Source organism: Pseudopipra pipra, chromosome 4 (genome assembly GCF_036250125.1).
Source record: "Pseudopipra pipra isolate bDixPip1 chromosome 4, bDixPip1.hap1, whole genome shotgun sequence".
Classification (NCBI taxonomy): Eukaryota; Metazoa; Chordata; class Aves; order Passeriformes; family Pipridae; genus Pseudopipra; species Pseudopipra pipra.
The window spans coordinates 63,880,319-63,895,381 of NC_087552.1; the positions used below are offsets into that span (position 1 = coordinate 63,880,319).

Below are 15,063 nucleotides of genomic sequence, written 5' to 3' on the forward strand. Positions count from 1 at the left end.
GGCAAGACATCGCTGCCAGAGCGAAGAAACTAAATGTAAGAGTCCGCCATGTGGATGCCCATGTGTCCAAGAAGCGAGCTAATGAGGAACATGCTAATAACGAACAGGCAGACCGAGCTGCACAGGTCAAGGTCTCGCAAGCAGACCTAGACTGGCAGCAGAAGGGAGAGTTGTTCCTAGCTCGATGGGCTCATGATGCTTCAGGTCATCAGGGCCGAGACGGCACTCATAGATGGGCACGAGACCGAGGGGTGGATTTAGCGAAAGATATTATCTCTCAGGTTATCCATGACTGTGAAACCTGTGCTGCTATCAAGCAGGCAAAAAGGTTTAAGCCCCTGTGGTATGGTGGACGTTGGGAGAAGTATAAGTATGGAGAGGCCTGGCAGGTTGATTACATCACATTGCCACAGACCCGCCAAGGTAAACGCTATGTGCTTACCATGGTGGAAGCAACCACCGGATGGTTGGAAACATATTCGGTACCGCATGCAACAGCCCGAAACACCATCCTAGGCCTTGAGAAGCAGGTCCTGTGGAGACATGGCACTCCAGAGCGAATTGAGTCAGACAACGGGACTCATTTCAAAAACAGTCTAGTGGCCACTTGGGCACAGGAGCATGGTATTGAATGGGTATATCACATTCCATATCATGCACCTGCTGCAGGAAAAGTAGAAAGGTGTAATGGACTGTTGAAGACGACTCTAAAGGCACTAGGTGGGGGAACTTACAAAAATTGGGACAAGAATTTAGCCAAGGCCACCTGGCTAGTCAACACCCGAGGCTCTGTCAACCGAGCTGGTCCTGCCCAAGCAGAGTCCCTCCACACTGTAGATGGAGACAAAGTTCCAGCGATCCATCTAAAAGGTATGTTAGGTAAGGCAGTTTGGATCACTCCTCCCTCAGGCCAAGACAAACCCATTCGTGGGATTGTCTTTGCTCAAGGGCCTGGATATACCTGGTGGGTTATGAGGAAGGATGGAGAGATCCAATGTGTGCCTCAAGGAAACCTAAGCCTGGGGAAAAACTAATTCTGTGCCTTGAGTTGTATTTTACAGGAGACCAGACACCAGACGGAAAAAGACCCGAACAAAGCTGATACGAGAATCCAAGGATGGCCGATGATGACACAGCCCAAACCAATGAGCCAGCCCTAAACCGGAACTGTGATTATGACGAAAGGACCAAGAACATAAATCGAGTTGCTGGTGGTGCTGATCTTCAATGACAGACAACAGCCTTCGAGAAAAAATAAACATGGACTATATATGTATATATGTATATGTGCGGGATAGAGACGATCACAATATACAGGTGTTACGTAAAGAAATAGTATGGAATAAGGGGTGGAGAATGTGATGGCCTTCAGTCTAGGCCTTCCTGGAAACCAGCTTGTAACCAGGAAGGAACTAGGAAGGTGACCAAGGAAGTATTCCATGCTATTCCTTTATGTAACCTAGGGTATAAATAAGGCATTGATAAGAGAGTTCACTCTCTTTTCTTCCGGCGAGGTTGGAGAACGGTGGTCCCTGTCTGGGCCTGGCTTATCTGGAGCTGAGGCCTACAGTAACTGCTGTTATCAGCCACGCGTGAGGGGGGAGTGCTGGGCCGTGTCCAGACGTACTGCTTTCTTTCAAGGGAAGTGGTGAGCTCTTGCCAATTCTTCAGCTTTGCTGGGTTTTTAGATTGTGTAGATCTGTTTTATTATTTGTCCCTTTTCACCCTATTTTATCCTTTTCCCTTCTCCCTTCCCCCCTCTTCCCTTCGACTTCGGGAAGCTATTTGGGGTCATAGATTCATATATATATAATTCTCATTGTATATCTCTGTTTTATACATAATATATACATATATTTTTTGCTAGAACTTTGGCTGCCTGGTTTTTTCGTTTTTTTTTCCTTCCCTCTCTGGGAAGGAGACCCTGTTGTCGAGTTTCGGAGATTTGGCAGGAAGCCAACTCCAAACTTGCACAGGGGGCACGCTTAAAAACCGTCTCCTGGATATATGTTTTTTATGTACTTACACATCAGTGGCAACAAACAAATGTGAAATACCACATGTATTAAATTTGGCAAACCAAACCCAGAAACGCTAAAAATATTTCTTGATCCATCCAGATTTTTCTAGGGTTTTCATTTCACTGAAAAATGTGGGAGATTGTCCCACGAGTGTATGTTTAAAGCATAGATTTGACATAAATAAAAGTTAATAATTGACCTAAAAAGACTCTAGTCTGTTTAGCTAAACAGTCAATGGGGAACACTCCATGTACTACTTATTAGGGTACAGGAATCCCAGTGTAATAAATTAAGACTTGCTCTTTATTATAAGCAAGGAAGAGTTTTACGCTTCCTTTTAGTTTGCTATGACACATATGGTTTTGCTCTGCTGGTTTTGGGTCTGGCTTTTTTTCTTGGTACTATCTTGGTAGGTGGATTTTTGATTCTGTTTGATGAGCTGATGCACATCTTCATCCTGATCTCTTGCAAAGTCACATACCACATGCGTTCAGGACCTGTATTTCCTGAACATCACAGCTGACTGCTTTACTATCCTGGTGGCACATATGCAGCACACTGGTCCAGTAACAATGAGGAATTCAACCACTGAAACTGAGCTATTACAGAGGGGGGAAAGCTCACCATCTCTACCAGCACCATTTAAAGCCTCTCCAAGATTCAACGTCATCACTTTGTTGCTATTCTTAGTCAAACCCCTGATAACTGGGAGGTGGTTTTGCTCATAGTGAGAGTAGAGATATCATTATTCACTGCCAGCATTTTAGTCCATGGTGGGACATTATTACCTGCATACAGAAAAAGGAGGGATAGCACATAAAGCTCTGGGACAGCAAACAAAAGCTCTCATGACACTTCTGGAAGCAATAAGCAAAAGCTTTTTCAGAAGATCCTGCTATCCATAGGGAAAGGACTGTGACACTGTATTGTATAGGGCATGCAGAAAAAAGCATTCCAAGCAGAAATCTTTACTTTTTTTGTCCAGTTATTTCCATATTCAAATATGTGTTTCTACATACTTATTGTTATCAGGTATACTGTCTAGATTTTGATGGACTTCTAGTATGTAGCACTGTCTTCTATAAGAGTCATTTCTAAATTGAAATTTAAAAGTTTTACTTTTGACATAGCCATGAGTTCAGCAGTAAGTTGCTTTCTGTAAAAGAAGCTCTGTTTTTTATTTGTCCTGCTGATACAGTTGCAGGCTAGGTGGGTAGAAAAACCACCTTGCCTCAAAGCCAAGAAGCTCCATAAAACCTGCAGAAGACCCACAAAAGTCCGCCCCTCCTTTTGTCCTCGCCTATCAGAATATACCTCTAACTATCTAATTTTTCTTTTATCCTTGTATCACTGCAGCTACATATCAGCACCATTACAACTTCTAAATCCTTCTACATTATCTAGCAGTTTTCCATTTTTCAGAATTTTCTGATTAGTCAAACAGCAACACTAAAATTGGGCAGACAACCAGCAGTCCGCTGATTTTCTATGAGCAAATAATATCCTGTCGGAAACATCTTACCTTTTAGTAACACAATGAAAAACAATCAAAAGTGGATACAGAATAAGAACACTAGATAATGTTTTAGCTAGAAATTACTGATACCTTTTGGGTGATAAAATAATAAAGAGAAATTAGTCCAGTTATTCAATTTTTAACATAATCCTGAAAAAGAATGAGTGCTGTTACCACCATTACTAGCATTTAGTTACACATTAGAATATATATCACAGGCATAGACTGTGATATTTTCTCAAAACTCAAATTCTGCCTTTCTCCCAACCTCCTTAGATTCTTCAAGTCAACAATACCTGCTCTTTTGATACAGCTCTAGCCTTTGTGACCGATTTCTTATTCTGGGCTGAATCATCACAAAAGCCACTTGATTGGCTAAAAATAATAAAAAAACTGCTGAATACCATAGCAACTGCCTTGCAGCCTTGCTAATATGCAGGAAGGATTTTTTACTTGAACAAGAGCTACAAGTGAAAACACCAGGTCGAAAGCAGATCTGGCATAATATCAACAATGCCACAAAACCACAAAAATTGCTTAACCCCTCTCCAATCTCTTCCCTGTAATACCTTTTGGGCTGCAATGAATCTTCAGGTTCTTATTAAAATACAGTTCAGAGAACAAGGAAAAATGTGTCCTATAGTACTGATTCTATGTATATATCTAGTAAGGATTAAATTTTGAAAAATCAAGTCATGGAAGCAGAGCAGTAATAGAGCCTGACCTTCAGTTTTCATTAATAATCATATCACTCCATAAATAAAAGGATTAAAAGTTTCTAAAGAAACATTTCCAAATATACTTAACTCCACATTGCCCATTTTAGTGATCACTTTTAGGAACATACCAAAGCAGTCAAGATATTGATAATAAAAAACAATCACTTAACGACAAAACCCGCTAAGAATTGCATGAGGCCTATAAGGAATACATTTGAAAGAGTACTGCTGTGGAATTACGGTAAGAGTCTGCGTTCAGTTTATAGGGCAACATTTTGGCAGAAGGTGGGCTCTGTGACGAGCAACTAGAAGCTGCCCCATGTTGGACAGAGGCAGTTCCAAGACAAATCCACTACTTGTCCAAGTTGAACCCACAAGTCGTGCTGGTGGTACCTCCGTAATAACATATTTAAGAAAGGCTAAAATACCTCTGCAGCAGCACCTGTGAGAGAGAAATGAGAAAACATGAGAGAAACTCCCCTGCAGATGCCAAGGTCAGTGAAGGAGGAGGAGGAGGAAGTTGTTCTGCAGGCACCAGAGCAGAAATTCCATTGCAGCCAATGGAGAAGACGATGGCAATGCAGGTTGTCCTCCTGTACCTGATGGAGGACCACAGTGGAGCACAGATCCACCCTGCAGCACATGGAGAACCCCATATCAGAGCATGTGGAAATGCTCTGAAGGAAACTGCAGCCCATGGAGAGCCCAGGCTGGAGCAGGATCCTGACAGGAGCCGTGGCCCACAGAGAGAAGCCCACACAGGAGCAGGTCTTCTGGCAAGAACTGTAGCCTGTGGGGGACCCATGCTGGAGCAGCACATTCCTGATGACTGTACCCTGTGCAAAGCATCCATACTGCAGCAGTGGAGAAGGCCACATGTTGGAAAAGTTTATGAAGGACTATCAGGACTATCCCTGAGTGGGACCTCATGCTGGAGCATGGGAAGAGCAGGAGGAGAAGGAGCAGCAGAGATGAAGTGTTGTATACTGACAGTAACTCGTTCCCCATTGCACCTGTGCCGCTCAGGGGTGGCAGGAAGTGGCAGAAAAGTTAGGAAGTTAGGAGTAAAGTTGAGTCTGGGAGGAAAGGGGGTGACAGGAAGGTGGTTTGAGTTTTGAGGGTTTTTTTGTCACTAACCTGCTATATTTTTAATTAGCAATAAATTAATCTTTCTCAAGTCAAGCCTTTTTAGCTTGTGACAGTAACTGGTGAGTGATGTTTGTCCTCCTTTTTCTTTCATCTTATTTTTTTCCCCTGTCCTGCTGAAGAGTGGGACAGAGCAGCTTGGTGGGCACCTGGGACCCAGCCAAGGTCACCCCACCATGGAGTACTTGTGTTTGAGGAAAGCATAAATTTCTCCTAGGCAACTGAAGCTATGTAGTCTTTGCTCTGAAGTAGAGGTACCAATCTGTTCTAGGTGAGCTATAATGTCTTCACTGCACAGTAAAGAATCACAGTCCCCTCTCTTCTCCACCACATTTGGGGTGGCTTTAATCTGATGACTCTATTTGCCTGCATAAAAAGGACCAAGACTGAGCTTGGCTTTACAGGCCAGGAAAATTTCAGCTTTGTTCCTCCTTGTGCATCATTTAAGAGGAATTCAAAGGTCCTATGAAGTATTATCCAGTCAAGAAGGCAAGATACAATACCCACAGCACAGCCACTTAAATTGCTTTTCACATTAGGGCTAATTTTTAAACCAAAGAAGTCAAGAGTTAAGTCCATAACTGCACAGTATCAAATTAATTTACTTGATCTATCAGCATAATTTCTGAGCTTTTACTGACATTAAGGAGTGTTATAAACCACACACACCTATGAATATCCATGCACTTTCTTGCAATTAAAATGAGGGATAGAGCCTTACTCTGGGTTCCTAAAAATAGTGGCCTGGTTTTCCATTAAGGAAATAATTAACTATAAGGTGATATTTTTGGTAGTATGTTTTTTGTATCTGATAATAAATGGCCACAAAATTCTTAAGGTCTTGACCTTCAAACTTATGCAGTCTTACAGGGAGTTTATGGTCCCCAGAAACTTTTCCATCAGAGACCACAGACCTTGAATCAACGAAACATACTTTGGGTTTTGGAGGCGATTCCATCATATTAGTAAATTGTTTGACATGTTCTGTACATGTATGCTGGAAATGGGCACCTTTCTGTTTTGTCTCAGATCTCTGATATATCATAAAGACATGAAATCAGCCTAATTTTAACCATATGTCTGTGCTTGATATGTACATACCTCAAGGCATGTCTGTATTTATTATATATAGCATGTATACAGAACTAGTTAAACACTACTGAGAACTATGTACCTACTCAGAAAGCATGCATGCCATTTTTCTTCCAAGAGATACTTATTTTATTTCAACGTCACAAATTCATTTACTTCACATACCATAAAAGAGAGAAAAATTTACTAATCTGGCTCCACAAACAGTAGATATCAAAAGTATAAATAAAGGAATATCAGGACAAAGAGAATCCAAGAAACTTAGCAAAGCTACATTCAAAGTTTTAGTTGCCCTTGATTTTAAAACACGTGAGTATCCAACACTTTTCTTCCTCTTCAGATAAGAATGCTTGATGGGCTGATCATCACAGAGTGCTCACTCTTACCCATTCCTCATACTTCAGACTGGGATTTTATGGTTAGCTTGTTTTGAAAAACCTTTGTTTTGTTTATAAAGGATGAAGCAAGGAATCTTTTTTTTTTCACTTGAACAGCTATCCAGGAAGAGCATACAATGTGAAATAGTACTCTGTGGTTAGTATTACTCAGGCAAGCACACTTTGTCCAAAAAAACACAATACATAATATGTATGCTGGAGATGCTGACTGGAAGTACGGTCCTATGATGTGCAAGACCAGATTTTGTTCTCATGACAGTAATTCTACTCAACTTACGTCAATTACAATATATTCTGCTCCCCAAAATGTTAAATTTGCTCTGAAGAGCTTACAATCTTAAATCAGAATCCAAAGAAAAGAGAGGAGGATAAGCCAGAAAAATGGTTACCCATTCTGCATACTTAAAAACACACTCACTCTTGCCTGTATAAATTAGAAAAATGTGGATCAAGGACAGAAACGTATTACAACAACAAAGGTCAGACCTCAGGGAGGGCTGGAATACAAAATTGTCATTGACCAGAGTTCTGAAACAATTTTTCCATACTCAAAGTGGCATGAAATAATTGACAAAGCTGCAGTACTGCAGGAGACATCCAGTGACTGAAGCACACAATGGTAATGCCAAAACTAGTGCTTGAAAGTAACTGCCATAACCATGGTTCCAGCTGTTTCCAAAACTTTGGGAGAGGGCAACAGAACAACAGAATGTCAGAGAATCCTGCTATTCTATTATCCTTCATTCACCTAGCAGAAAGGCATTATCTGAGCACAAATACTTATATAGTTCTTATCACAAAATTTGCTATGACAAAATTATTATTATAACAAAATAATTATTTCATAAGACAGTATTATCAGGAATTTTAAAAGTAATTTGAACGATCATTTTTTTTGTTAAAAAAAATAAACTGTTTAAGAATATATATCTGCATGTTAGCCCAGCTGATGAGTGTCTGGAAGCAACTTATCCATTAGAAGGAAACTCTGTGACGAGACCGCTGGAACTGTTCCTCCTACCTAACAGTACTGTTGATACCTCGAGGGCCCAGGAAAAGAATTACAAAAATGTTAAACACAGAAGAGGGCATCTTAGCACAAGCATAGAAGACTCAGACAAAAAACAATCTGCCTGATTACCAGTCACAGGAAAACATCTAAACCATTAAACAGATGTGCAGCACACCCAGTCTTATGTTATTACAACCTTTTACTGTAGAACTTCATTATTTCCCATAATATTCAGATTTCTGAGTTCAAACGAGAGTTGACCTAGGCAGTTCAAGGTGTTCTGCAAACTAAAGATGTTTGACTGGTTAGTCTCAGAAGAAGCTGTGTTAAACCACAAATTTAAAACAGACAGATCTATCCAAACACCCTGTCAAAGATCCCCTGCATTATACACAAAAACAGCAGCTCTATAAAAGGATATAATATTATTGTCTCTGAGAAGTTTTTCACCCCATTATGAAAATGATAAACCACTGCAATGATGTTATCTAACTCGCCAGAGGACAGTTGTAGAATTAGTAGCTAAGTAAGAACAAAAATTCTTTATTTTAGGTCAATGAAAAGTCTCCATCTACACATGGGTCAGTACCATTTCATTCCATCATCTGCAGTCCAGTTAAAAAAATACAAACAAAACAGTGTGTGTAGTACAGTTACTTAGTGTGTGAGATACAGAAAAAGCAGAAACAAAGAAAGAGAGAAATTGCTTTACTTTTATTGTAAGTCTTTAGGGTTTGCATTATTTTTGGGACATCTCAGATTCTAAATAACAACATTCAGAACATGCACTGTCTAGGTGGGCCACTTCCTCTAGGACACAGTTTTTTTGAAAAATTTTTATTCCCTGTTTGTAAAGTAACAAAAATACAATCAGTGAACTGTAGATGCTTTTATCACATTTGCTTTTTGTCGGTTCCAAGGTCCATTGTCATAAGGAATCCCTGTAACCAGCATCTGGGATGGAAACAAAGTAAGTGATAGGCATCCCTACCTCCAAGTCCATCTCCAGAATCAACCTCATAGATGCTCTCCCCTTCCATGTTGTCTTAGGATGCAGCAGAAAGCAAGATCTTCATCAAATGATTTGCTCAGGCTCCAGAAGGAAGCTGAATCCACCCACTCTGCAGCCAGCAGGGAATATCTTTCAAACAAAAACATAAAAACAAAGCCATTGATCCACTTCTGCTATACAACAGAGAGGTCATTTAATTTCTCCCTCAAGTCCTCACCTTTTCAAGACTGTGTGTCAGTTAGATCTACATCCAGTACTGCAGCTCTTTCTATCAATACAGTCTTTTCAGTAGGTATCTGAGCTCCTTTTCCCTTGTAAACTCAACTGTGATTCACAGTACAAACTCTCCACCCAATATAAAGAGGTTACATCAGTCCAAATTACAAGACTGTATTAAGGGGGAAGCCTCAGCACAGGCCCGGGCTCATTCATATGGCCTGACAGGACTAGGAGTGGGTAATATGGGCAATATACTACTCATCCACAGGATTAGCTCTTCTCTGGCACACTGAGAGTACTGTGAAACCAAATTACATTCAGTTTGCAAACAACAAATACAGACTGAAAGCACACAGATTATGTGGGTTCACGTTCTTAAGACTACTCTTAGGGTTACTTTAAGTTTAGGTAGAGAAAGCATCTCAGTTTAGCAATGAAGCGTAAAGATGTGTGTGGACAAAAGAATAAAACCACCTCTTCGTTTATTTCAAAGAAGGACAGTAAAGAAGCAAAGTCTTTTCCTTAAATTGAGTCTGAATAGCTGCTTGTTTCTCTATTACTGTCCAGTGTAACTAGTTTTTACCAGCACCTTCTCTTTCTGAATAAAAGAGAAATAACTGTTATTGAATTTAAAAAAGAACTTACGAATGAGTCAGGAAACATGCACACAAAAAGCAACCAGAACAGCATGGAGTTAGTAGTTTTGCAGCAAGCAGAGAACTGTCATGTCAGATGCTCATGATCCAGACAGCAAAGCAAGGATGAGCTCCAACACTCATCCCCCATGTAAGATTTGCAATCTGATTGTTTTTAAAATAAAGGAAATCGGAAACCAAAAGGCATCCAAAAAGAGCACATAGGTTTCTGTCTGCCAGAAATGAACTCGGACAGGCCAAGAACAGAAAACATGATGAGAGAATGATGATCAAGTACATGAATGATGTGATACATAAAAACTGTTCAGGTACCATTAGTAACTCAGAGCTAGTCATGGAGCAATGTATTGGTTGATTCCTTGTCAGTTTCAAATGAGCAAATAACAATTTTTATTTTGCAAGTCTGTGGCCTTCTCTTTTGTTTTTCCATGTCATTAGGAGAGCATCCAAATTGTCCCATGCCACTGCATTTTATTGAGAGGGTGGAAAAGGGAAAAAAAGTTCTGTATTAACATGAACTGCCCTTTATGTTTTGATCAACTCCCTTTTTCAACTCCCTATCAACAAGAAAGCAAGAAATATTATAAGCAAATCCATATTCACACATCAAGTAAAAGAAAATCAATAGTTCAAGCACTATGTCATTTTGTTGATAAAAAGAAGGGCATACCTAGAATTCTCACACCAGAAGACTCTACTTCTTCAGCTTCTCCAAGCATCTCTCTCAGCATCTGCATGTTTTTGTCGGTTTTCTGCTGGGTGAGCCAGTATAGGTGTGTGCCACGTAACAGAGCATGCATGGCACTGCAAAACACTGAGCACGCTTCCAGTGGAGTGAAAATTGTAGTACAGCCATCTTATGCTGCTGATGCCTCTTCTTAAACTTCCATCAGCAATTCAAGGTGTTCTTCTAAATCCACATTCATGTTTTTCAGAAGGTATGGTACTACAGTTTGCAAAAGACTGAGAAAGGATCCACGATAATGCTGATTTTTAGTGATGAAGCATCCAATGCAAAAATTTTACTTTGGTAAAAAAGAAAATCCATTCATTTTATTTTAAAAATATGAAAATACTTACCAAACAAATAAATGGGACACAACAGCTATAGTATCAAGTTCTGGCTGTGTATTCACACCTGAAGTATGTATGCTCCAAATGCTGATTTAGGATTAATGTTCTCACAAGAACATTAACAAACAGAGATTTGTTTAGAAAAGCAAATGCTCTCAAGCAATGAATACTGGATTCCCATGATCAAAGAAGTTCTACTGTGTCTATCACGGGATTTAGTAGTATTTTTTCTGAACAAATGGGACAGATGAGCAAATAACCATCATTTAAGAAAGTCAGCCACAGCCCTTCAAATGTAAGAACTTTTATTGCAAGTTTTCTTTTGAAAAGGTCATCTTATTCTGCTCAGATGTGGGGTTTTATGATGAATGCTACAGTCCTCCTGCACAGCAATACAGAAACATGTTTGTATAATAAAGTAACTGCCGAAAAAAGGACACTGTACTCTGTCTAGAAACTAAACATTATATTTTTATCTGGGCCTTCTGCCTGCATTTGGGGAGAAAAAGTAACTTGTGCCCAGCATAAACACCAACTTCTACATCTACTTAGACACAGTTGTTGCACAGCTTAATGTGTTCATCTATCTGTAAACAAAAATGTGTGTCCTCATGAAAAATCCATCGTCTCATTTTGTCTTATAGTGATGCATTAAATTAAGTCTGCATGCCTTTATGAAAACCTCTAAGTGTAGAAAGTACTAAATTTCATGACAGTCAGTGCATAAGGGTTGATTGCTAAAATTAGGTATCAGTATTGAAAAATACTAGCATTTCAGTGCAAGGCTACTGAGACATTAAGTGGAACTGAAGTCTTTGATGCCTAGTTAAAAATTATTATTACTATTCTTACGGAGAGCTGAGATTAAAAGCAGAGAAATGGAAGAAAACCTGTTTTAAAATAGTTTATTATTTTACATACATTTCATTGTGAAACAAATGCATTGTTCTTTATTATATGCTTGCTGTCTCTTCCCATTTGGCATCTGTACCAATGTTGTTTTTAATGGCATTTCACTCACAGCTGAACCTTTTCAGGGGGAGGAGGGGCTGTTAATGGATGGAAAACCCCTATTGTTCTGTTTTCTGGCTATGAAAACTTCTTAATTAAAAACTGAAAGCAAAATGATGCACCAGGTACCGAAATCTAGAGCTGCTCAAATGAAATCACAGCAATGGAGTAACCACAGAGATAGAATTCTTAGTGCAGAACTGCTTCATGCTTGGCTATGTGTTTACCCCTTACACAGGGGAGAGAAAAACCTGAAATGTTTCAAGTCAGCCCTATCAAGAAACAAAAATTCCACAGCAGAGCAGCAGTGAAGAATGAGGTATGATTAAAGCTGTTTTAAAACAGAATGAAGTAATAAGCTTGATCCTTCTTAAATTATAGAGCATTTGGAACCTACATTATAGGACTCCTTTGGTCCCACAGTTTCATTGTTTGGCAGCTTCTTGTTCATCCAGATCCTTCCCCCAATTAACATCAAGGTCCCATTTTCCACCATCACAACAGAGAATAAAGCCACATGGGACCAAACACCATCATTTGGTGCTGGCATCTGGTCCTTGACAAAAATGCTACCATGAGGGGAAAAAAACCCAATGAACACGTCTACTCGAGTTTTGTAATCTTAACTCTTTGTCAGCTATTGGAAAGATGTTTCTGGCGTTTAGGCTGCAGGACATAGAAGGAGGCTCAGAAGAGTCTCAGCAAGACCAGTTGTTCACACCTTCTGCCTGAGTGTAGTTCACAGAACCACCCATGTCAGAGCAAGGCAGCAGGTGGCAGAAAGATGAAGCTGGGAATGCATAACTAGGTACTACTTGCATGATTTGTATTTTTTCCCTCAGAGTGGTCAAAGAAGCCTCACTGCTGTTTTAACTCATGCCAAGGAGTTACGTTCCCAAGCAGATGTGCAGACAAAAGAGCAACAGATAATTCCTGTTATTAGTTGCCTTCTTCAGACCAGTGCCTGGCTCCAAGTGCTGTACAGTGGGGTGCACAGAAGTTGCATATGCATCCAAGTAAGCCCAATCAAATGTAAATGACTGCAGTCCCCTGAAATGATGTGGTTAGCCCTCTGCCTGCAGATATTGGATTCTGCAGCATTAATCCCCACTAATGTAACAGAATACTACCAGTGGAGTATACATACATTCTGATAGCAATATGGGAAAAAGCAAAAATTGTGTTACAAAAATGTCAGTATGATAAGAGTATTTACATTTACACACTTTAAACCTTCAGGGAACTTGACAGGTTTAATTTTCCAATTAAAGCCAGAAAGATCACAGAGTTTTCTAGATTTCACATCAAGTTCTGAGGTAACAAACATGTCAGAATTAAAATGTAAAGGAAAGACTGAAGTCATAGAATCATAGAATGCTTTGGATTGGAAGGGACCTTAAAGATCATCTAGTTCCAATCCCCTGCCATGGGAAGGAACACCTTCCACTAGATGAGGCTGCTCAGGGCCCTATCCAATGTGTCCTTGAACACTTCCAGAGATGGGCCATCCACAGCTTCTAGGGGCAACCTGTTTCAGTGTCTCACCACCCCCACAGAAAATAATTTCTTCCTAATACTCAATCTACACCTGCCCTCTTTCAGTTTAAGGTCATTACCCCTTGTCCTGTCTCTATATGCCCATGTAAAAAGTCCCTTTCCAGCTCTCTTTCAGCCCCCCTTTAGATACTGAAAGACCACAACAAGGTCACTGTGGAGCCTTCTCTTCTCCAGGTTGAACAATCTCAATTTTCTCAGCCTTTTCTCATAGGAGAAGTGCGCCAGCCTGCTGATCATCTTTGGGGCCCTCAGTCACCACAGCAGCACACTTCTCTGCTAACTCAAAAACCCCAGCAGTCCCAAATACATGTTGTAGGTGCACGTTTCCAAACAGCATTTTTCACAACACATTCCTACATAAAACCAAACTTCTAGGCTGTAGCTAGACAGACCTTCCTCACATATACACTGCTGACTCCTTCCCGTAAATCTCAGAGGGTCTTTTTCAGGTAGTTTATACAACAGATGGTTCGCCTCCCTTCACCTCCCTCCATTCTTTTCTCTCTGTGGGGCACATTGCAGAGGGCACAACAGGCAGGACTCCTTCCCTCTCCCTGCTCACCAGCCTTTTGTGTTCTGTTTGTTGGAAACACTGGTTTTTTTAATGGTTTGCACTGAGTGTTACTAGAGAATGGATCTATGCTGAAAACATACTGGGCATGAGAATTAGGTGACTGGAGAGACTGGCTTTGTAGCTTTTAGGAAAACATCTAATGTCAAGAAGGACCCAAAGGTAGAGTACCAGATCTGTAGCACTACTATATACCAACCTTATCATAGGAGCAGAATAAAACTGATCAGCAGTTCTTCCAACTGGTTCCCCTGCCTTGGGGCAGGACAGGAGAAAAGAAAAAAATCTGAAAATCTGTACCACTACATCAATACAGAGGAGGCCGGTGCCATATCTGCTTCAGGAAAGGTTCTGTTTCTCAAAGTTTACCAGCAGGTGGATCTACAATGAATTATCAGTGATCTATCTGTACTAGTCCTGTGTGTCTGCAGGCAGCCAACCTCACATAAAGAGTCCCGCTCAACTATTTATTTTTGCTTTCTCTTCATGTCCCTCATTTGTCACAGGAATTTATTCAAAGTTAATGAATCAGTCCAAAATTCTTCATACATATTTCAGTGTTTTTCAAAAAAAGAAATCTACATTTAGAAATGGGCATAAATCTTTTATTCAGTCAGGCATAACCATGCTTGAGTAGTCCTGCAGTAATACACTAACAACAAGCCTTCCTGACTACCAGACTTGATAATCGTAATTCCTTCCTAACAAGGCTTTCAGTGAGACTGTTTTATTATTCCGAGAAAGCCTGAGTTGAACAGATTCACCGCATTTCACCACAAAGCTGAATTTTTTTGAGATATCTCCATATGGAAATCTCAAGGAAGTCAAAAGGAATTTTGCTATGGACATGGGCATTTTCAATACTGAGAAAATCCTCAGTTTTCAAAACACCAAAATAAGCCTGCCACTCAAGATTTTGCAAAATAAGGTCAAGTGCTAACAAACTGGTTTGCTAGAAACACCCATGAAAGAAGGTCCATGTATTCTAATCCTGCAGAAATACAGTTCAGGGATGGGATAAGAATCACTGCCAACAGATGAATTTCACAACTTCTCCAA

The 15,063-nt window shown here is 40.1% G+C and overlaps 1 protein-coding gene across 7 annotated transcripts in view; it reads right to left on the reverse strand.

The window, feature by feature from the left end:
• Nucleotides 1-15,063, reverse strand: part of PPP2R2C (protein phosphatase 2 regulatory subunit Bgamma) — a 200,248-nt gene that overhangs the window by 97,123 nt on the left and 88,062 nt on the right. For 2 of the 7 annotated variants that reach the window (XM_064653284.1, XM_064653287.1), the window contains exon 2: nt 8,896-9,045. The exons of the other annotated variants lie outside the window; for them this stretch is intronic. In XM_064653284.1, coding sequence (XP_064509354.1) covers nt 8,896-8,944 — 49 coding nt within the window. In that variant the 5' untranslated portion in view covers nt 8,945-9,045. The remainder of the gene's footprint in view (nt 1-8,895; nt 9,046-15,063) is intronic. 7 annotated transcript variants of the gene reach the window in all.